General features: G+C 39.9%; 1 protein-coding gene across 5 annotated transcripts in view; it reads right to left on the minus strand.

Moving 5' to 3' along the window:
• LOC145486601 (caspase-3-like) overlaps positions 1-24,278 on the minus strand; it is an 86,510-nt gene that overhangs the window by 47,228 nt on the left and 15,004 nt on the right. For 2 of the 5 annotated variants that reach the window (XM_081465290.1, XM_081465293.1), the window contains exons 5-8: positions 17,547-17,618; positions 12,731-12,802; positions 7,267-7,326; positions 2,379-2,441 (exon numbers count right to left, since the gene is read on the minus strand). In XM_081465290.1, the coding sequence (XP_081321416.1) occupies positions 2,379-2,441; positions 7,267-7,326; positions 12,731-12,802; positions 17,547-17,618 (267 nt within the window). The other 3 variants (XM_081465292.1, XM_081465294.1, XM_081465295.1) reach the window with 3 other exon arrangements.

Below are 24,278 nucleotides of genomic sequence, written 5' to 3' on the forward strand. Positions count from 1 at the left end.
CGATTTTCTGTGCCCCGACGAAATCTCGAAAATAGCTCCAAAACAACGCCGTTTTGTTTCGCGACCGAGTTTGAGGAGAATGGGTTCAGCGGCTATTGTGACGTCTACCCAGGAAGGTTGAATATCTCACGCCCTCTCATTTCCTTCAGGATGGTGCAATACACATTCGAAAAGTGCGAAGAAACGCCTTCCAGAAGTGCTATCGGCTGTTGCAGCAATATCCCAGATTTAAAAAAAGATAAACTGTACAATTTACTGGCGATGATCGGTCAGTGGTACAATAAATACATAAACGAAGATTAATTTTGTCGAACCGAAACAAGCGAATTGAGTCTGTGAGAACCACTGAAGAACTCTCATTGGAATTTTTTCCGCAGTCTTTATGACGCTATTTTCCAAATTTTCCGCTTAAAGCCAACCAGCAGTTTGTAGAAATACTACTCCAATTCCGCAGTAACCGACAAAGTTGTGTGATCAAGAAGCGTTACTACCGATACACTGAATGTGAATAGGTCGCAACTGTACGCCGCCAACCAACACTTATTTCTCTTTCGATTTAGTTAAAATTCGAAGATTAATTTTTTTTTTAATTACATGATAACAAAATTGTTAGACTCACAGAGGTTTTCGAAGGTTTTGAAGGTTTTGAGCTTGACAATTTATTAAGTGACACCGTAGTCGCGTAAACATCAGAAAAAACAAGTTGAGATTTCATTGTTTTGTACCGGATATTTGATTGGCTGGAACTGAAAATGTTGGAATCTATTGTTTCAGTTCCGCCATCTGATTGGTTTTCATTGTCTGGGTGGCCCCGGTTTCAGTGAACGCACTGCAAAACGTGTGCCAATGTGAAATCGGTAACTGTATGAAATGCTTCCTTCCGCCTTGCTTCCCGCAGCTTCAAAAATACAGGTCCAAACAATTCTACGATTTTCAGTCGATCGAAGCCAGTGTTCTGGAGGTCATCAAGTCTCGAAAACTGCAACACTTACGTCGCTCTTATAAACATGAGGCATTCCAGAAAGTAAAACACAAACTGGATTTCATAGAACAACCATACCTTGACAAAATACATTCTCGCTAAGGACAAATGTAAACGGGCTATAAACACACGTGGGAATCTTGTGTTTAGGTGACGAGATTACCATCCAAAGCAGTCCTTGCGTTTTCTTTCCTGCTTTTCGTTTGCCTGCTCCTCCACTTCGTATCTAGTTTTCCATTCCTAATATACAAGCAGCCCGTCCGCAAAGAATTCTTCCCCGCCGTCGCTTGAAATATTGCAAATTGCCCTCAAAGCTCTGAGCATTGAGTTCACAGTTGTCGAAAGTGCTCGATCGAAGTTTATTTCGGAGTGTTGCGAATCGAAACTAAACTCTGACTCCAGTGACGAAAAGAAATGATTCTGAAAAAAAAAATTGGACGTTTTAGACCCAAAATATATTGGAACAATTAGTTTTGTTTTCCATTTTCTCGAGCAAATACAGAGAGCTGACTAGGGCATCATTGTGTTTGGTTCCTGGGTATAGGTCATCAGGAATCGCCGCCCCAAACTCCCTGAAACGCAGTCGCGCAACACTTTAAGCACGACTTTCAAAGGGCATAGAAAATCGAGGATTCAACCTAATTCAAATGTTTTTTTTCTGCCTGAAAGCTTTGAATAACAAGTGGATTCGTTTTAGCGAAAAAAGATGCTGGGCTTAGGTTCACTTTAAGAAAGTGTGCGTTCTCAAACAAAAATGCATTAGTGTGAACAGGGCCCAAATTATTATTAAATTAGGACTCTTTAACTTTATAATTTACGTAAACGTATCCTAAATTGGATCATAGCCGTGCGTTGGCTTTTCATTTTCTTCTACTGGGACTCTGTGGAAAAAGATAATTACCAGGTTTTGTAAAGGAAAGGTTTGTGTAAACAAAACAATCATTTACAAAATATCAAACTGGATGACTTGGCATAAATAAAACAACAAATTGTGTAATGCCAAAAATTGCCAATTAACCAAACAGTTAAAGTATGAACTGTAAATTTCTCTCAAGCTTTAGCCCGGGGTTTTGTTTTGGTCTAAGTTAAATCTTGTGTCCAATGGACTCTCTAACAACTTTCTAAGCAGCTAGAGATCTTTTTCCTTTGAGGTGGTGGGTGTTCAATAGTTATTAAGTTAACTCTTTTCATCTTCGAGGCTTCGTCCAGACTCAATCATCAAATTATGTTCATTAGGTAAGTTGCTTATATATAGTAGCTCCATCATTAATTACCTCACACATTGTCCACAGTGACATCACTAGATACAGAGATACAAGTACACGTACAAAGATCGTACAATTATAGCATTTATGGCCCTTGTATGAGTTAAACGTTCATTAAAAGAAGCACTTACCTCCATAAACCAGTATCGCTATAAAGGTCCCTGCCAAAGGAAATAGCACCAAGGCCCCTGCATCTGATAAAGCAAATTATTATACATTGAACTCACTCTGTCTTGTGTGAAACACGCAGTCACTATTGAAGTAGATGAGAATTACGATATGGCCACGATCGGATCACGGTTACGCAGTGTTCAAATCCCTCAACAACGCGCTCAAAGATTTGCCGCCTGACGGCCTGATAATTTTGGAATAATCCTAATAATTTTGGAATATTTTACAATCGAATGATAACTTTGACGTCAGTCTCAGTAGTCTTTATGACTGGGGTAGGTAGCCACGAAAATGGTGGGAGTTAACTAAGTCCTGCTGAATTAATTTTGCCATAAAGTCTCATAAAGTCTCGAAAGTTTCGAAAAGGCGGAGAATATTCCAACAAGCGAATTTGATCATTTCACCGGGATTTTACAATTTATAGATCCTTCCATGACATGCAGACGCCTAGGGATCGACCTTCAAAAACATTTTGCAATGGAAAGGAACCAAGCCAAATCGTACTAGTAAAAGGTCGTAATTACAGAATTGTCAAACTCTATTTGAAAACCATGAAAACATTTGCTGGAGCATGTCAAAAAGCTCTTCATGGAAGTGCGCTACAGTACATGGTGCCCTTTAGTGTCAAGCAAAAAAGTCAACAGAGTGATCTTTTAAAAAATAAAACATTAAATGTGGAAAAGTGAACAAACTGCAGGAGCCGTGTATAGGTGGTGTTGGGTCGTTCACCCTTAAGGCTGCAAGCCAGGAAAATGGGGTGTTCATTTGGACGGAAGGACCTTTCGTTGACAAGCTTAGAGGCGTTCTCTCGCCTTCCCGCGCAATGCTTCTCCCTTATAGAGTGTTTTTACGTGATGCCATTAATTTCTAAAATCTAACACTAAAGAGCCACCAAAGTTCTTTTCCTCTTAAGGCATAAGAAATGCTAAATTTATATCTTTTCACAGCTTCTCATTTAAATGAAAAGAACAATGGCTGTGCACGTGCGTTCAAATTCTTGGCACATTTCTTGCAATCCAATACCTCCAATATTGATGCAATCCAATACCTGGAATATTGTTTCAATCCAATACCTCGAATATTGATTCAATCCAATACCTCAAATATTGATGCAATCTTCCTGGGCCGAGCGCGGCCAACAGGAACGAGAGTAACTGAGCACTAGAGAGCACTGAAAACATGGCGGGCGAAGGAGAACTAGATTTAGAAGTCGAGTTTCCTAAGTTTCTTGCAGACATCTTGGATAAAACGGAAATAATTTTTGAGAATTTTGACTCAGAAGTTGCAGAAGCGCACGCCGAAGTTCTTGATCAAACCATTAGTCTGCTTAGGTAAATGAGGCACTGCCACAACTCAGACACAAGGGACAAGGAAAATTTAGATTCCATTGCTGCCGCTTTTGTAGATGTGCTCAGTGTGTTGCGTCGCAGAACTATTACTCTGTCAGCTGTTACTGCGGATTCCATTACGATAGAAAGCGAAAAAAATGGAAATCATGGAAGACCATTTCTTAAAATTCCTGTTGAGGTGCTTGAGAAACTTTGAGGACTAGGATTCACCTGGACAACGATAACAGAGATGATTGGAGTTTCGAGATGGCCAATTCACAGAAGAGGGACAGAGTATGGCTTAGAAGATATGAGGGGTTTCGACAGCTTACCTGATAAGGAACCGAAATTATTCAAGAGCACATTTCTAACCATGGGAGCGCTACTGGATATAATTTCATTGGGTTACGGGTTCAACGGAGAAGAATAAGAGAAAGGTTAGCAAAATTAGATCGCCAAAATACTGTCTTGAGACGGGGTGCGTAAATTCGCTTTGGCATCTGGATGGACATCACTCTCTGATCCGATGGAAAATACTAATTCACAGCTGTATAGACGGATTTTCTCGGAGAATAACGTTTTTGAAATGTAGTGCCAACAATAAAGCAGAAACAGTTCTTGAATTGTTTCTGGATGCCGTTAAGAGCGACGGAGAATTTTGGCCTTCGAGAGTACGAGTAGACCATGATGTTGAAAACGCTGATGTGTGCGATACAATGGTGCAGGTTAGAAGAGAGGAGAGGGGCAGCTTCACTGCAGGGCCATCAACACAACCAACGAATTGAAAGATTGTGGAGGGATGTTTTCCGTTGTGCTTCCCACTTGTACTTTTACACTTTTTATAGTATGGAATTGTCAGGCATCCTCGACAGTAATTCAGTGCATCTTTTCACCTTACACTTAGTTTTTCAACCAAGGATAAACCAAGCTCTTTGCCAGTTCACTGAAGCTTTCAACCACCAAAATGTAAGAACAGAAAAAAAAATGGTTGCCATACCAAATGTGGCTTAATCATATGATCCAGCCTGAAAACCCCCTTGCAAATGGAAAGTCATATGATTTTGAATACTATGGTGATGATCCTGATGGTCCAACTCCATTGGACAGTGATAACAATGTTGTAGTTGAAGAAACTGACCTGGGACAACATGATTCAGTGCAGTCATTTGTATTGGAAAGGCTGGATCCCTCAAGAGAATCAAGTCAAATGGGAGTAGACATCTTCCAAGAGGCTCTAGAACTTGTGCAGTTAAACCTGGGCAACTGACAATTGCATAATACTACATGTGTGTGGGCTGGGTAAAGGAGATTATGGCCCCACTAAAGTAGTTTTTGCAACTCAATTCACAACAGAAAACCTCACCCTGTATCAAGTAAATTATTTTCTCATCTTTCTTTTCATTGATATACAAAACTCAGAAACTGCTTGAATTACAGACTGCCTAACTTTTAGCAACACAACGAAACTGAAGAGAAATCAGAGCATTTCATAACTGCCATGTGCACTATTCTGCCTTGTAGATTTTTCAGGTGCATAACAAAACAGATGTCAAAATGTTGCAAGGTTAATTTGTTATCTTATTTTCAAAAGTACCCAGGACACAAGACTAACTTCTTGGTGCAATTGCATGATGGCTACTAAAAAAGGTCTCATGTCACTAGTCAAAACTAACTTTGCACCAGCCAGCCTTTTTCATAAACAGTTTCACTGACTTTTTTATAAGAATGGTCAATCTTGGACATTTTTTGTTGCATCTAAAATGTTATTAATAATCACTAAGAAAATTTCACTCACACAAACACGAATCCTGCTTTTCTTGAATATGCTTATGTTCAATCTCTGATGTACTTCTATCAGTGTTGCCATTTTCTTTTATCTTCCTTTAATAGTTAAATATTTATCATATGCTTACTAAGGCAATTATTTCCATGAAATCCACTCATAGTTTCCCTGTTTTCATTAGCTTCTATTCTCTTCAGTTTTACTTTGTCAGGATAATTTTCAATTTTGTTTTCATCAAGTAGACCAGTACTCCATTCCATCATGATTGTCACAATGGCTAGCGAAAGTGTAAAATCGACTAATCAAAACTGAAATGTGTGGCTAGTTAGCAGTAGTGTTTACAGTTCAAAGTTTAGTGTGCAGGTAATGATTGGACAGCAGAAATATGCACAATACCAAAGACCAATGTGGTAGCAAAATTTGCCACAGTTTATGTTATTTGCCACAAAAAACCAGCACACACAGCTTTTAATAAAGAAATATGTTTGTCACATAAAAATTGGTTAACTTACATCTACGAAAGCGGCAGAAATGGAACCTAAATTTTCCTCGTCCCTTGTGTCTCGGTTATAGCAATGCCTCATTTACCTAAGCGGACTAATGGTTTGATCAAGAACTTCGGCGTGCGCTTCTGCAACTTCTGAGTCAAAATTCTCAAAAAATTATTTCCGTTTTATCCAAGACGTCTGCAAGAAACTTAGGAAACTCAGCTTCTAAATCTAGTTCTCCTTCGCCCGCCATGTTTTCAGTGCTCTCTAGTGCTCAGTTACTCTCGTTCCTGTTGGCCGCGCTCGGCCCAGGAAGATTGCATCAATATTTGAGGTATTGGATTGAATCAATATTCGAGGTATTGGATTGAATCAATATTTCAGGTATTGGATTGAATCAATATTCCAGGTATTGGATTGCATCAATATTCGAGGAATTGGATTAAATCAATACTACAGGTATTGGATTGAATCAATATTGCAGGTATTGGATTGAATCATGAAAATTAAAAGATTGAATTGAACCAAAAGTTGTATTTGCCATTGGATTGAATGCCTTTTTTTATCTTTAAATAAAACCATTATTTGAAGGATTAAACATATATTGAAAGGATTACATTTTGCTACAAACGGCTTGCCATACTTGAGAGTATCGCGAGATTCGTAGGTAAATCAGAAAATCATTATTTAATCCACGTTGTTCTCGGCGTCGCCGTCGTGGTTACTTAAACTCCCTATCGAGAGATTGCAGAAAATCGTTTATAGTTTTCAAAGGTAAAAGAGCGACTTTATTTTTGCAAGCGAGATTCTCAAATTTAGTGCCTTAAATGGTAATCTTTACTGAATTTCGTTATTTGCATCATTTTTTCCTGAAATAAGGCGACATAGAAGCAAAGTAACTACCTAGCGATTTTAGTTATACCCTCGAGACCCCACTTGACGTTTACTCCCGTCTGAAATTTTCTTCTAGTTCTAAGCAGCTAGAGATCTTTTTCGTCTGAGGTGACGACGGTTCAATAGTCGTTAAGTCTTTTCAACTTCGAGGCTTCGTCCAGACTCAATCATCAAATTATGTTCATTATATAAGTTGCTTAGTACCTCCGTCATTAATTGCCTCACACATTCTCCATAGAAATTCCTAAGTGACATCTCTAGATACAGAGATACAAATACACTAGTGTAAAGATCGTACAATTATAGCATTTATGGCCCTTGTATTAGTAAAATGGTCATTAAAAGAAACACGTACCTCCATAAACCAGCATCGCCTTAAAAGCCGCTGCCAAAGGAAATGCCACCACAGAGGCACCTGCATGTGATAAAGCAAATTATTATACATTGAACTCACTATATCTTTTCTGATTGGCTGAAAGCGTACAGTGAATTTTCCATATTAGCGCCAGTGACGTCATCTAGCTGCAGATTGACAATAATCATATCAAGGTCACTCAAGCTCACGGTTAATCATGTCATGTATGACCGTGGTGCATGGTTTCTAAGGGAAATCATGTCAAGTTCGCGCACTTTGTGTTGCTTGCCGTCAGTGAAGAAGCAAAAACGTGAAAAAAGTATCCCGCTTTTCAGTTTCCTTGAGTGCAAACCTGAAGAACCGTTTTCGAGCAAAGTAAGAAATGCTACCTTCATTTATATACAATATAAATTAATTCGCAAAGTTTTAAGAATCAGATAAAAATGTGGTTAGCCCCATTTCTTGTAAACTGTCTATGATTAAGAGAACATCCCTTTTGTTACCATTACGTTTTGCGTCTTCGAGATTGTAAATCTCTAATAGTTTATTTTCCGAGTAGTGTGGGTCACAGCCACTGACGGTTATTCAAGTTATCACTTCTAAGTACTTAACTGAACATCCCAGGCTAAAGATTTACAATCCAAGAAAGTATATATCATTCAGAGTCTGTTATTCACATAGATGTATGTCCATACTACTAGGAAATATCGGTTATTGAACCACTACACAACCATATTGATAGATAAAATTTTTCGGGAGGAGAGTTAGGCAATTGTCAATAAACTCCTGCGCAGCAGTACAAGCAAAGTTAGCTATCCCAATAATGCCAAACAAGTTAAATAAAACAATCCTATATATCCAATAATTTTTTTTTTTAATATTTCTTAAGAAGATGCGCCCCCCCCCCCCCCCTAAACCACGCCTGCAGTCTCAAACGTGGTGTCATATCAACAACTCAAATTTTTTGAAAGCTAGAAGCAAAATCCTTCAATGTAGGTCACACTAACCATGATTTTATTTAGTCCCTGCATTTAGAAGTTGGTTCAAAGAGCTCTTTGATTGAAGTTACCGTTTAGCTACGCTATTTTAAAGAATTTTGAATGAACATTTGTTCTCTTATAAACTGGACTTAATTAGCCCTCAATGACGGGGTTTTTCCTTTCAGTAGCGGCATGAAATGGCTCGAGATGGCCCTGGCCCAATTTGTCCATCCAAACGCACCATTTCAACTCGTTGTAAAACCCTGGGGAAATAAACATGAAGACCTTCCCTAACAATCGAAATGCCGTGAAAGAATCATAAGTCGATCTTTTTCTTACAATCGAAAAATCGTTTCATCTTCTTCCTCTTGAATATAACCGACTTGACAGGGTGCAAGCGACTGTGAAAGCCTTACGTCAACAGAATGTTGAAAACCCGGGGGGTATTCCCATAGGAAAAGGTCGGGGATGCTGGTCGTCTCGCTTAGTTGTATAAATCAAAGTTTTTGGTCTCAGTCAAGGTGTTCGGAACGAAACTCCACTATTTTTAGCAGTCAAAGTATGTTTTCGGGTACACTCGCAGAGAGAAAGTACTTAAAAAAGCACACTTATCTCCGTTTTTAGGCTCGACTACCGAAGGTGTCTCGAATCCGATCTACTAGCGCGGGCTCCTTTCCTGAACAGTGGTATCTTTTAGGGGTAAAGTGAAGCTCCAGCTGGCTTTACCCATAATTTAATTTTGGAACTAATGCAAACCCTTTGTTTTACATCATTTCTTGTTTTTGAAGGCGTGACGCGTCACAAATTCAAAGGTCAGACGACAGGAGTTCACAATGTCGATCTTTCTTAGTAGTTTCTCCTTGGTTTTGAAAACATTAACTGTTCTTTCGGATTAAAAAATATTTCGCCAGCAGTGTGGGTGGCGGGTCAGATTTTCTTCAGTTATTAGCGTGCAAACGAGATGATCCAGGGAAGACCTCAGGCTTGGTGTCTATTTGGTACAGCTGAATGTAAACAATGAGGAAATAATACAGGTTATGACAAAACTTTCCTGCTATCCGGCCGACGAAAGAGTTATAAAGGACAGACAACTGGAATAAACATCTCAATAATCGTTGCAATGGCAGGATTGTGTGCTGAGATCTTTCGCGTCTTGGGTTCATTGTTGTCGTTTGTATCCTTGCACGTTAGTACACCGTCTTGTTCATTTCCATTCTTTATTACAGGGGAAACCCGTCTTACGGTCACCTCGTTCATACGGCCACATTTTTTTTTTCTTTTGTCCCGGCGAAACGCCCATACAATGTTCGTTTTATCAGAAAACCCAGTTAATGAGGCCACCCCGTTAATTCGACCACATTCGGCCACATTTTGAAATCCCAACGTGTATAGTACTTTAATTATAATTTTACCCCGTTCATACGGCCACTTGAATCAGTTGTATTCATATTTTCATTATTAAAATTTTATCCACCGATTCAAGTTTCAGTTTTATATCTATCTTAATTGTATCTGCATTCCTGATGCTTATTGAAGAGCAGTTGCTTGCAAGTGCAATTGTGATCATGTGTGATATATCTGTTAAGACATCACTCAATTTAGACGAGTCATGAGGTTTGATGCTACTCCATTAGTGTGGCCACCCTGTTATTACGGCCAAATTTTCATGCATGGCCCGTTGGTGACCGTATTAACGGGATTCCACTGTACCTCGTGCATGCAATGTACTTCCGACCACTTCGGTTATAAAGCTTAAGATAATTTTATTCTGATTCAAATGTCTCTTATAAAATTCGGTTGCAGTAAGACACTGGAAACAGATACATTTCAGATGCAAACTGAATTCACAGACAAAAAAAGCATAAACGATACGATTAAGCTTGCCACTATGATTTTGATGCCTGTGACAAGCAAAAAGAAAATAATTTCGGTAGTTGCCTTAGAATATCCACAGAAAACCAAATGATCAAAAAAGCACGATGATGATGATGGTGATCATGATGATGATGATGATGATAAACTAATAGTTTTGGAATATTTTACTGTAATGGTAAAGATTCTAGAGGTTGCCTTCACTCAAATCTTAAACAACTACAGGGGTAGCGCGGTGCGAGATATTCGAACTTCACTTGGTAGATTCAACTAATTTAATGACAGATCAAGTCCATAGATCTAGTTCACAATAGGTAGCGACTGAAGAAATAGCACCAGTAGATCGCAAATAGTGGTAGCAGATACGAATAGGAGTAGTAGTCGTACAAGTAGATGTAGTAGGTTCGAACTGAAAAGCGATAGTTAAGAATACGTCCTACTTAGATAAGGCATAAAATTCAAATCTAACAGGATAGAAAAATCATTATAAAACTAACAAGATCACAGCGTGAAACAAATAGACGTGACAATTGATACTTGCAACTAATAAAACTGAGACGATAACAACTCTTGTTGTCACAAACGAAGATATCAACGGCTATCGCGCAAAATAGCTAAATATGGCGTGAAAGAATCACAATTTGGTAATCATATGACAATAAGCCTTAGCAATAGTAGAGCTGTGAAAGCGATTTCAACAAAACCTAGATAAACTAAATGAAACCTTTTCGTGACAAAGAAAAGACTAATAATTCGCGACTTAGCAAGTAACTACAACAATAAGAACTTGCGTACTTTGGTTGACGACTCGCACCAAAAGGTAGCAGAGAGACAGCGAAATACACTTGAAATAGCGGTAACTTGGATCCTCTGATCGTAGCACGGTAGCGGTGTAACTTCACTAACAATCTCTGACTAAAAGAAGTTGCGCGTCGTCTTTTATTGCCTATGCTGCGTGAAAAAACTAGGGCGTTGTGAGAAAGGTGGCGCCCACAATAAAGACAACTTCTCAGCGGAAAAATTTCTAGAACAATTACATACGTGTGAAAATCACGATTTTATGAAAGCTTTGATTTTGAAATCACGTACTTGGCTTGAATAATAACTGATAATAAATCCGTAGGAAGTTGCAGAGGAAATTGATATACGATCGGCGTTTAAAAAATAACATTTACCACCGAATGATGACTTTGACATCAATCTCAGTAGTCCAGTCCTAACGACTGGGGTATGTAACCACGAAAATGGTGAAATAATTTTGCCATAAAAGTAGAGCGTTTCACTAAGGCCTAAAGGCGGAGAATATTCCAACATGCGAATTCATCATTTCGTCGGGATTTTACAATTTATAGATCCTTCCACAGCATGCAGACGCCTAGGGATCGACCTTCAAAAACATTTTTCAGTACAAAGGAGCCAAGCCAAATCGTACTAGTAAAAGGTCGTAATTACAGAGTTGTCAAACTCTATTTGAAAACCATGAGAACATTTGCTGGAGCATGTCTAAAAACTCATCCTAAAAATGCGCCACAGTAAATGGTGCCCTTTAGTGTGAAGCAAAAAAGGCAACAGAATTTAAAAAAAAAAAAAAAAAAGAAACATTTAGTGTAGAAAAGTAACAAATTGCAGGAGCCGTGTATAGATGTTGTTAGATCGTTCACCCCTAAGGCTTCAAGCCAGGAAAATGGGCGGTCATGTGGACGGAAAGACCTTTTGTTGACAAGCCTAGAGGTGTTCTTTCGCCTTCCCACGCAGTGCTTGTCCCTTATAGAGTGTTTTCACGTGATGCAATCAATTCTAAAATCCACCAAAGTTTTTATCCTCATAAGGCATGACAAGTGCTAAACTGATATCTTTTTACTTCATTTTGATGAAAAGAAAAATGGCTGTGCCGTGCTCTGCAAAACAACAACGTGTAATGTTCAAATTCTGCGTTGACTGGAGAACGTGAACCACGACGGCTAAGTTTTCAAATTTCTCTTTCAAATTTATCGCTGTGTCCCATATTCAGTATCGTGATACTTGAGAGTATCGCGAGATTCGTAGGTAATCACAAAATCATGATTTAATCCACGTTGTCCTCGGCGTCGCCGTCGTGGTTACTTAAACTCCCTATCGAGAGAGTGCAGAGAAACGTTTAGAGTTTTTTAAAGTAAAAGGGCGACTTGTTTTTGCATGCGAGGTTCTCAAATATAGTGCCTCAAATGGTCATCTTTACTGAATTTCGTTATTTGCATCTTTTTTCCCTGAAATGGAGCGATATTTAAGCAAAGCAACTATCTAGCGATTTAAGTTATACCCTCGGGACCCCACTTGACGTTTACTTCCGTCTGAAATTTTCTCCTTTTTCTAAGCAGCTAGAGATCTTTTTCATCTGAGGTGGCGGGTGCTCAATAGTTGTTAAGTTAAGTCTTTTTATCTTCGAGGCTTCGTCCAGACTCAATCATCAAATTATGTTCATTATATAAGTTGCTTGTTGATTCTCCACAGAAATTCGTAAGTGACATTACTAGATACAGAGATACAACTACACTAGCATAAAGATCGTACAATTATAGCATTTATGTCCCTTGTATGAGTAAAATGGTCATTAAAAGAAACAGTGTACTTACCTCCACAACCCAGCACCAGGCTAATACATCTACATGTAGTCTCTAACAAAGCAACTGCCACCACCAAGGCCCCTGCATGTGATAAAGCAAATTATTACACATTGAACTCACTACATCTTTTCAGATTGGCCGAAAGCGTACAGTGAATTTTACAAATCAGCACCTGTGATGTCATCTAGCTGATGATTATACAATAATCATGTCAAGGTCACTCAAGGTCACGGTTAATCATGTCATGAATGACAGTGGTGCATGATTTCTAAGGGTAATTATGTCACGTACGCGCGCTTTGTTGTGCTTTCCGTCAGTGAAGAAGCAAAAACATGACTTCATTTTTTTTTTTTTTTTTTTCATTCACTGTATAATAAAACAATTTTTAGCTTCGCTTTTTGTGATATCCAGAATAATTAAAGTATATCCCGCTTTTCAGTTTCCTTGAGTGCAAACCTGAAGAATCGTTTTCGAGCAAAGCAAGAAATGCTACCTTCATTTATATACAATATAAATTAATTCGCAAAGTTTTAAGAATCAGATAAAAATGTGGTTAGCTTCATCTTTCAGTAAACTGTCTATGATTGAGAGAACATCCCTTTTGTTACCATTACGTTTTGTGTCTTTGAGGTTGTAAAACTCTAATAATCCAATAATTTTTTAAAGAATTATCCTTTAAGAAAATGTTTCTTCCCCACGCTTGCTGTGTCAAAACGGATGTCATAGGGAAGAAGAGTCAACTACTCAAAGTTTATGAAAGCTAGAGGCAAAATTTTACAATGTAGATCACACTAATCATGATTTTATTTAGTCCCTGCATTTAGAAGTTCGTTTAAAGAGCTCTTTGATTGAGGTTACCCTATAGCTACACGCGGGTGTCCTTAACGTGGGTGTTTAAGTACAGTCAACCACCATAAACCTGAAGAAGATCAAGGTAAGAGAGTGAATCCCCCATTTATAGGCCTTAAACTTCTTTCCTGAACAGGATTGGTCAGCGCCTGGTAATAGAGGCTATTTCGTTTTAAGTGGTATCTTTTAGGGGTCAAATAAAGCTCCAGCCGGCTTTACCCTTCATCATTTTAATTTTGGGACTTCTGCAAACCCTTTGTTTTACATCATTTCTTGTTTTCAGAAGGCGTCACGCGTCACAAAATCAAAGGTCAACGGGAGTTCACATTGTCGATCTTTCTTAATAGTTTCTCATTGCTTTTGAAAACATTAACTGTTCTTTTGGATCAAAAATATTTCGCCAGCAGTGCGAGTGGCGGATCAGATTTTCTTTAGTTATTAGCGTGCAAACGAGATGGTCGAGGAAAGACGTCAGGGGTGGTGTCTATTTGGTACAGCTGAATGCAAACAATGAGCAAATAATATAGGTTATGACAAAACTTTCCTGCTATCCGGCCGACGAAAGAGTCATAAAGGACAGACGACTGGAATAAACATCTCAATAATCGTTGTAATGACAGGATTGCCTGCTGAGATCTTTCGCGTCTTGGGTTCATTCTTGTCGTTTGTATCCTTGCACGTTAGTACACCGTCTTGTTCATTTCCATTCTTTATTACAGAGAAAACCCGTCTTACGGTCACCTCGTTCATACGGCCACATTTTTTTTTTCTTTTGTCCCGGCGAAACGCCCATACAATGTTCGTTTTATCAGAAAACCCAGTTAATGAGGCCACCCCGTTAATTCGACCACATTCGGCCACATTTTGAAATCCCAACGTGTATAGTACTTTAATTATAATTTTACCCCGTTCATACGGCCACTTGAATCAGTTGTATTCATATTTTCATTATTAAAATTTTATCCACCGATTCAAGTTTCAGTTTTATATCTATCTTAATTGTATCTGCATTCCTGATGCTTATTGAAGAGCAGTTGCTTGCAAGTGCAATTGTGATCATGTGTGATATATCTGTTAAGACATCACTCAATTTAGACGAGTCATGAGGTTTGATGCTACTCCATTAGTGTGGCCACCCTGTTATTACGGCCAAATTTTCATGCATGGCCCGTTGGTGACCGTATTAACGGGATTCCACTGTACCTCGTGCATGCAATGTACTTCCGACCACTTCGGTTATAAAGCTTAAGATAATTTTATTCTGATTCAAATGTCTCTTATAAAATTCGGTTGCAGTAAGACACTGGAAACAGATACATTTCAGATGCAAACTGAATTCACAGACAAAAAAAGCATAAACGATACGATTAAGCTTGCCACTATGATTTTGATGCCTGTGACAAGCAAAAAGAAAATAATTTCGGTAGTTGCCTTAGAATATCCACAGAAAACCAAATGATCAAAAAAGCACGATGATGATGATGGTGATCATGATGATGATGATGATGATAAACTAATAGTTTTGGAATATTTTACTGTAATGGTAAAGATTCTAGAGGTTGCCTTCACTCAAATCTTAAACAACTACAGGGGTAGCGCGGTGCGAGATATTCGAACTTCACTTGGTAGATTCAACTAATTTAATGACAGATCAAGTCCATAGATCTAGTTCACAATAGGTAGCGACTGAAGAAATAGCACCAGTAGATCGCAAATAGTGGTAGCAGATACGAATAGGAGTAGTAGTCGTACAAGTAGATGTAGTAGGTTCGAACTGAAAAGCGATAGTTAAGAATACGTCCTACTTAGATAAGGCATAAAATTCAAATCTAACAGGATAGAAAAATCATTATAAAACTAACAAGATCACAGCGTGAAACAAATAGACGTGACAATTGATACTTGCAACTAATAAAACTGAGACGATAACAACTCTTGTTGTCACAAACGAAGATATCAACGGCTATCGCGCAAAATAGCTAAATATGGCGTGAAAAAATCACAATTTGGTAATCATATGACAATAAGCCTTAGCAATAGTAGAGCTGTGAAAGCGATTTCAACAAAACCTAGATAAACTAAATGAAACCTTTTCGTGACAAAGAAAAGACTAATAATTCGCGACTTAGCAAGTAACTACAACAATAAGAACTTGCGTACTTTGGTTGACGACTCGCACCAAAAGGTAGCAGAGAGACAGCGAAATACACTTGAAATAGCGGTAACTTGGATCCTCTGATCGTAGCACGGTAGCGGTGTAACTTCACTAACAATCTCTGACTAAAAGAAGTTGCGCGTCGTCTTTTATTGCCTATGCTACGTGAAAAAACTAGGGCGTTGTGAGAAAGGTGGCGCCCACAATAAAGACAACTTCCCAGCGGAAAATTTTCTAGAACAATTACATACGTGTGAAAATCACGATTTTATGAAAGCTTTGATTTTGAAATCACGTACTTGGCTTGAATAATAACTGATAATAAATCCGTAGGAAGTTGCAGAGGAAATTGATATACGATCGGCGTTTAAAAAATAACATTTACCACCGAATGATGACTTTGACATCAATCTCAGTAGTCCAGTCCTAACGACTGGGGTATGTAACCACGAAAATGGTGAAATAATTTTGCCATAAAAGTAGAGCGTTTCACTAAGGCCTAAAGGCGGAGAATATTCCAACATGCGAATTTCATCATTTCGCCGGGATTTTACAATCTATAGATCCTTCCACAGCATGCAGACGCCTAGGGATCGACCTTCAAAAACATTTTTCAGTACAAAGGAGCCAAGCCAAATCGTACTAGTAAAAGGTCGTAATTACAGAGTTGTCAAACTCTATTTGAAAACCATGAGAACATTTGCTGGAGCATGTCTAAAAACTCATCCTAAAAATGCGCCACAGTAAATGGTGCCCTTTAGTGTGAAGCAAAAAAGGCAACAGAATTAAAAAAAAAAAAAAAAAGAAACATTTAGTGTAGAAAAGTAACAAATTGCAGTAGCCGTGTATAGATGTTGTTAGATCGTTCACCCCTAAGGCTTCAAGCCAGGAAAATGGGCGGTCATGTGGACGGAAAGACCTTTTGTTGACAAGCCTAGAGGTGTTCTTTCGCCTTCCCACGCAGTGCTTGTCCCTTATAGAGTGTTTTCACGTGATGCAATCAATTCTAAAATCCACCAAAGTTTTTATCCTCATAAGGCATGACAAGTGCTAAACTGATATCTTTTTACTTCATTTTGATGAAAAGAAAAATGGCTGTGCCGTGCTTTGCAAAACAACAACGTGTAATGTTCAAATTCTGCGTTGACTGGAGAACGTGAACCACGACGGCTAAGTTTTCAAATTTCTCTTTCAAATTTATCGCTGTGTCCCATATTCAGTATCGTGATACTTGAGAGTATCGCGAGATTCGTAGGTAATCACAAAATCATGATTTAATCCACGTTGTCCTCGGCGTCGCCGTCGTGGTTACTTAAACTCCCTATCGAGAGAGTGCAGAGAAACGTTTAGAGTTTTTTAAAGTAAAAGGGCGACTTGTTTTTGCATGCGAGGTTCTCAAATATAGTGCCTCAAATGGTCATCTTTACTGAATTTCGTTATTTGCATCTTTTTTCCCTGAAATGGAGCGATATTTAAGCAAAGCAACTATCTAGCGATTTAAGTTATACCCTCGGGACCCCACTTGACGTTTACTTCCGTCTGAAATTTTCTCCTTTTTCTAAGCAGCTAGAGATCTTTTTCATCTGAGGTGGCGGGTGCTCAATAGTTGTTAAGTTAAGTCTTTTTATCTTCGAGGCTTCGTCCAGACTCAATCATCAAATTATGTTCATTATATAAGTTGCTTGTTGATTCTCCACAGAAATTCGTAAGTGACATTACTAGATACAGAGATACAACTACACTAGCATAAAGATCGTACAATTATAGCATTTATGTCCCTTGTATGAGTAAAATGGTCATTAAAAGAAACAGTGTACTTACCTCCACAACCCAGCACCAGGCTAATACATCTACATGTAGTCTCTAACAAAGCAACTGCCACCACCAAGGCCCCTGCATGTGATAAAGCAAATTATTACACATTGAACTCACTACATCTTTTCAGATTGGCCGAAAGCGTACAGTGAATTTTACAAATCAGCACCTGTGATGTCATCTAGCTGATGATTATACAATAATCATGTCAAGGTCACTCAAGGTCACGGTTAATCATGTCATGAATGACAGTGGTGCATGATTTCTAAGGGTAATTATGTCACGTACGCGCGCTTTGTTGTGCTTTCCGTCAGTGAAGAAGCAAAAACATGACTTCATTTTTTTTTTTTTTTTTTTCATTCACTGTATAATAAAACAATTTTTAGCTTCGCTTTTTGTGATATCCAGAATAATTAAAGTATATCCCGCTTTTCAGTTTCCTTGAGTGCAAACCTGAAGAATCGTTTTCGAGCAAAGCAAGAAATGCTACCTTCATTTATATATGCGCAAAGCTTTAAGAATCAGATAAAAATGTGGTTAGCTGTGAATGTGGTCTGTGAAGGGGTTGCACCTCTTGTACACAAATCCGCTGGATTCTCCTCAGTAGAGGCATGCTGCCACTGTGACGGTTCGGTTAACATCTGTATTTCACCAATTCGGTTCGCTACAAAGGGTTGGAAGTCTTTGCCACGCCCTCGAATTCACCATAGGACATTTGTACTTTCAAAATAAAACGTCACGCTCTGCATTGGTACTTCCGGTACCGTCAACAAGGACTGTGCTGAGCGCAGGCCAAGAATCGCGCCCATGAGTTTCAGAGGATGTACGCTGATGACACCCACCTTACATATGCAGGTGATAATGCTGACAATATTTAGTTGCGCCTAGATCAAGATTTAGAAAATGTTCACAATTGGCTGAGAGCAAACAAACTCACTCTAAATATGACTAAAACCGAATTCATGCTTATCGGATCTAGGCAGAGACTAAGTACTCTCACAGAGTCCCCGAGATTTGCAATTAATGATTTTCAAGTTAGCCAGGTCACTACCGCAAAATCACTTAGGAGTGACCATCAATGACAGACTCGATTGGAGTGGCCATATCGGAAAAGTAACAAAGAAAGTCGCTTCTGGTATTGCGGCCATAAAACGAATAAGGCACCTTGTCCCTCAGGCGACCTTACATCTAATATACCAAGCTTTGATACAGCCACACTTTGACTATTGCAATAATGCTTGGGGAAACTGTAGGATAACTTTACGGAATAAGGTACAAAAGCTACAAAATAGAGCAGCCCGTGTTTTGACCTACTCAAACCATGACGTAGCCGTGAAAACTATGACTTAGGGAGGAAAAATCTAGCTTGCCAGCAGCAAATTCAAAGAGCCACGATGGTTTACAGGTCTCTGCACGGGTTGGCTCCAAACTATCTCAGTTCTAAATTTGAAAGGCGAGAAATCGCATATGACCTAAGGGACTCTGAGAATAAACTCAATGTGCCATTACCGCGCACAGACTATTACAAAAATAGCTTCAGCTATAGTGGCGCCATTCTCTGGAACAGTCTTCCTTGTAACTTAAGGGAAGCAGAGTCCCTTGGGCAATTCAAATGACTACTCAAAGAAGAACTGTAAGGCACGGCATTCGTGGAAAGCAGCTTTTTATTTAAATATTTCTCATTATATTAGAATTAGGTATTTTTAAAGCTGACGAATTTTGTACCGTGGATAAATAAAGATTATCTATTTATCTATCTATGTCTAGGGACTGTCATCGGAGTCATCGGAGTCAACGGTGCTTCTTTGCTCTTGACTGCAATAAGGCGACTAGTGACGGCATCTGTATGATATTTTCACCGGATATAAACAGCTGCACAATAAGCTTGCTGAGAGGCGTCAACAAATGGCACAATGCGCTTCGACCTGACAGGCTCTGGACTTCGTAGGCATCGGGGAATCTTCGCCGCTTTCAGACTTTGCAACTGCTCGAACCAATCCCCGATTTTGTTAGCTATTTCATCTTGTACTTCGTCATCCCAATCGTAGCCTCGAATCCACAGTTTCTGAAGCAGGATTTTTGCAACAATAACGTACGGGCATACAAATCCCAGAGGATCAAATATCGTTGCCACTTTACGTAGGACGTTTCGCTTTGTTGTCTGGAAATCTGGCGAAACCAGAGAGGCGGTTACGGTAAACAGGTCCTCGGTGCTGTTCCACGAGATTCCTAGTGTCTTTATTACAGGATCTTGGCCGCTGTTTATTACGATCTCTGTAGCGCGTTCTTCTATCGGAATGGCTTCGATAACTTTCGGTGAGTTGGAGATCCACTTTCTGACATGCATGTTGGCAATTCCCCACAGCGCTTTCAATTGACGGTACAGCTCCACTTCTTCTTCGTCATTTTCAACACTGTCAATAGAGTCGTCCATGTAGGTTGACTTAAGGACGGTCTCAGCGGCAAGGGGATAACGGTCTTGGTTTCTTCGAGCGTTCTCCTGCGCTACAAACTGCGACTCCATAGGGGCTGAATTCTTTCCGAAAACTACACGGTTGAACTCGTATACGTCCGGCTCTCGGCTGGGGTCCAGGTCTCTCCACAACAGTCGGAAATGGGAACGGTCCTGCTCGTCAATCTCTATCTGGAGGTACATTTCTTTATGTCGCAAGCGATACCAACAGGGTTTCGACGGAAACGGACAAGCACATAGAAAAGATCTTGCTGTAGTTTTGGTCCAGCATAGATCATGTCATTCAGGGAAATGCCACTGCATTTAGCGGCACAGTCAAACACAATTCGTACTTTCGTTGTCGTTTTATCCATCCTCACGACCGGAAAATGTGGCAAATACCATACGTTGTTTGGCAGCTGCTCGTCCAAAGGAACCTTTCGTAGATATCCCTTCTCAACATAGGCCTGGATAGTTGCTTTATAATCTTCGGCGAGACGGTCGTCTTTCTTCAAGTTTCTCTCGGTGCTTCTGAGGCTGGACAGTGCCATCGGCTTAGTGTCAGGGAGCTCGGGTTTCTCGTCTTTCCAGGGAACGGCTACGCGATATCTTCCTTTTTCATACTTGAGAGAATCTTTCACCTTATTTAAGGCTAGTCGTTCTTCCTCCGCGAGTACGAGTCTGTGAGTACGTTCTGTGCCAGACTTCTCGATTTCCCAGAATCTCTTAAGGCTGTTATCGACATCGCAACAAGATGCTCTTCCGTCGTTCCATACAGGTTCTCTTGTAAACAATGCACGAATGACGTGAGATCGCGTTCTCGCAGCTTCGTTACCGTCAGGCGCACCAATGCAACTCCACCCAAGTGGTCCAAGGCGGGCGATGGGTCCACCCCTTTTCCCTTGGAGATCAACATGAGAATTGTGGAGTTCAGCGTTATCAATGCCAACCAAAAGATCGACAAGTCCATTGTTTGCGGTCTTGGCAAAGATGCACTGGGTCAGGTGAGGCCATTTATTCTGATGTTCGGTCCAATTCACAACTCTGTAATTACCTATGACTTTCTGCGGGAACGTTTTCACGCTGATTTCTTTTGAGAACTGCCCATCGACGCTTTCAATTTCAATCTTTAAAGGCATGGACTGAAAGCTTTCTACTGTATCATTGAGAACATGAAATTGAACTTTCTGGAAAGTTTCTTGCATTCCCAGTACCCCAGCAACTTCTTCGTTTAGGAAAGTCTTGTTTGATGCGTCATCGAGGATAGCATATATTTATCTTCACTTTTCTACCATTAGCCTTCATCCACACAGGGACAGTTCGCAACGAATATGATTCAGTTGGCGTTTCGGCATTACAGCTGGTCATGGTCACAACGGGCACCCCCTCCCAAGGAACGACTGGGTGTCTTTCTTCGTCAACACGGGGAACCGTAGTCAGCCGTCCGGTTTCTGACAACTTTTCAAGTCCATGGAGAAGGCGGTGATGATTTCGAGGGCAACCATCTATTCCACATATGCAGGCTTTTCTGCATTCTTTCCCCCTATGGTCAGTGGCTAGGCAGCGAAAACATAGCTTCTTTTCTTTCAACAACAACAACAACAGTTTATTTTCTACTACTGTAAACAACTAAAAAGAATTTACAAGATTATAATTATAAATAAATAAATAAACAGTACAGTACATACAGTAGTGGGACACCCAAAATAACTAAAAAGCTAAACTAGCTGGGTGACCGTAATTATAATAATTAAAAATGTGAGAGTCAGGAAAGAGGCACAACAAATACATTGGTACACATAAATATCATAAACTTGGTACAAGAGTAAATATACAAAATAAAACAAAATAAATAGATATAAACCATCAAACCGTCGACGGTCATCCACTCCTTTGTCGTAAAAATGTTTGCAGAACCACACACCATGATCGAGACTTTGACAGAGAGAGCAGGGAGACCGCATGTTTCTTATTCCATTCCCAATTACAGCAGTATGGAAATTTCGCAATCTACCAAGATCCGGGTACTTTGGTGCTCTTGGCAGGCTAGTGTTCTCAAAAGTCTTCGGTTGAATCCCGTTCGCCATTTCCGCCGCTTCAACTCGGAATCTGACCTCGTCTTTAAGCCTCTGAAAGCTGTGACTGATTTTTCTCTTGCGCTTTCGCTTAACCAGCGGCTGTAATTCTCTAGCTGACGATCAGGCAACTTCTTTACCAGTAGACTATGAAGAGTTCCATCTCCTAGCTCTCCGTCTTTTCCTTCCGCCTGTAGTTTTACCACTGTGATTCGCACAAAGTCTGCAAACTTCTCCAGAACGTGAATATCTTTACTTTTGATTAATGGTATCTGTTCTAGTTAATCCATGTAGGCTCGCAGAAGTCGGTGCGCGCCACCATATTTCGTTTTTAATATTTCTTTGGCCTCTTCGTATTCTGGAGTTGAGACTCCTAGACCGCGGATGGCTTCCAACGCATTCCCGGTCAGGCATTGTCGTAGTCTCGCCATTTTCAAATTCACTGGCTCCGCAGACTCGTCTACTAGACTTGTGAAGAAGGCCCGAAAATCTTCAAACTTTTGTTTGTCACCATTGAACGTAGGGACCTTTAACGGCTTCAAAACTCGGCTTTCCGTTATGTGATTTCCGTTGCTCTCGTTCAGCTGATACTGCTGGGCAGGCTGCAGGTCGTAGCTATCCGTCATGTTCACGCTAATCGGCTGACTTGTATCTACGGTTTTGCGCGCGAGAGCTTTTATTACAGTTTGCCCAGCTTTAATCGCTCTCTGTATTTCTTTTTCGATAGTTTCCGACTCTTCAATGGCTTCGTTTTTTCCAGATTCATCTCCGACCTTGACATAGAACGCAGTCATTTCCTCCAAAGTTTCCTGTGCATTTTCCAGGGCTGTCCAAAGCTGCTCAATCACGCTTTCGATGACCGGTAACTCAAAATCTTTAAGACAAACTCTTTCCAGCTCATGTCGGAGTTTCGTTACTTTAATTTTGTTTTTTCGGTACGCTTTCGCTTCTTTATCTGTAGTAACAGAATGTCCGTTTCCTTCTTTTTCTCGACTCCACTTAGTCCTGTTTATTCAGCGTTTTCCTCGGTAAATTCGGTAACATCGGTATCATCGGTATCGGAGGCCATAACCGCACAACTCAAAAACTCAAAACACGAAACGACACCTCAAAGTAAACACCAGTTCACACCTTTCTCCCGTCGTGATCGCCAGAAAATGTCCGTGAGCGGTAAACGGAAAGGTACTCGACCAAAACACTTCAAACTCGGTGAAACGGTAAACTCTAAACGGCACATAACTCCCTAAAAGGCACAACAACTGCTCACTGGAAACTGCCTCAACTCTCCGGATAAAAAATCCGCGTAACTTAAATTCGTACTCGCAACTAACGTGCGCGTAACTTAAATTCAAAATGTTTCCGTGCGCGCGCGCGCTATTCGCGCGTCACGCCACTTCGGAACTGTCTTCTCAACAATCCTTTAGAATTACATGATAACAAAATTGTTAGACCCACTGAGTTTTTCGAAGGTTTGGAAATCAGCAGTGCGACAAACATTCTGTGCAATAGTCTCGAAAATATGGCCGCGCAACATTATCTGCCCGGACCACTTAGCGAACAAATCCTTTTCGCTTATCCGACGAATTTCACTGCAAACTTTAAGAAAAATTTACGTTGGTTATTTGGAGTTACGACTTAAAACGTGGGACAATGTGAAATCGGTAATTGTATGAAGTGTTTCCTTCCACCTTGCTTCCCGCAGCTTCAAAAATACATGTCCAAACAATTCTACGATTTTCAATCGATCGAAGCCAGTGCTCTGGAGGTCATCAAGTCTCGAAAACTGCAACACTTACGGCGCTCTTATAAACATGAAGCATTCCAGAAAGTAAAACACAAACTGGATTTCATAGAACAACCATACTTTGACAAAATACATTCTCGCTAAGGACAAATGCAAACGGGCTATAAACATGCGTGGGAATCTCGTGTTTAGGTGACGAAATTACCATCCAGAGCAGTCCTCGAGGTTTCTTTCCTGCTTTGCGTTTGCCTGCTTCTCCACTTCGTATCTAGCTTTCCATTCCTAATATACAAGCAGCCCGTCCACAAAGAATTCTTCCCCGCCGTCGCTTGAAATATTGCAAATTGCTCCCAAAGCTCAAAGCAGTCTATTAGCAGTCTATTAGCTCGATCGAAGTTTATTTCGGAGTCTTCCTAATCGAAACTTAACTCTGACTCCAGTGACGCAAAGGAAATGATTCTGAAACA

Source organism: Orbicella franksi, chromosome 5, assembly GCF_964199315.1.
Source record: "Orbicella franksi chromosome 5, jaOrbFran1.1, whole genome shotgun sequence".
In the NCBI taxonomy this organism is placed as follows: Eukaryota; Metazoa; Cnidaria; class Anthozoa; order Scleractinia; family Merulinidae; genus Orbicella; species Orbicella franksi.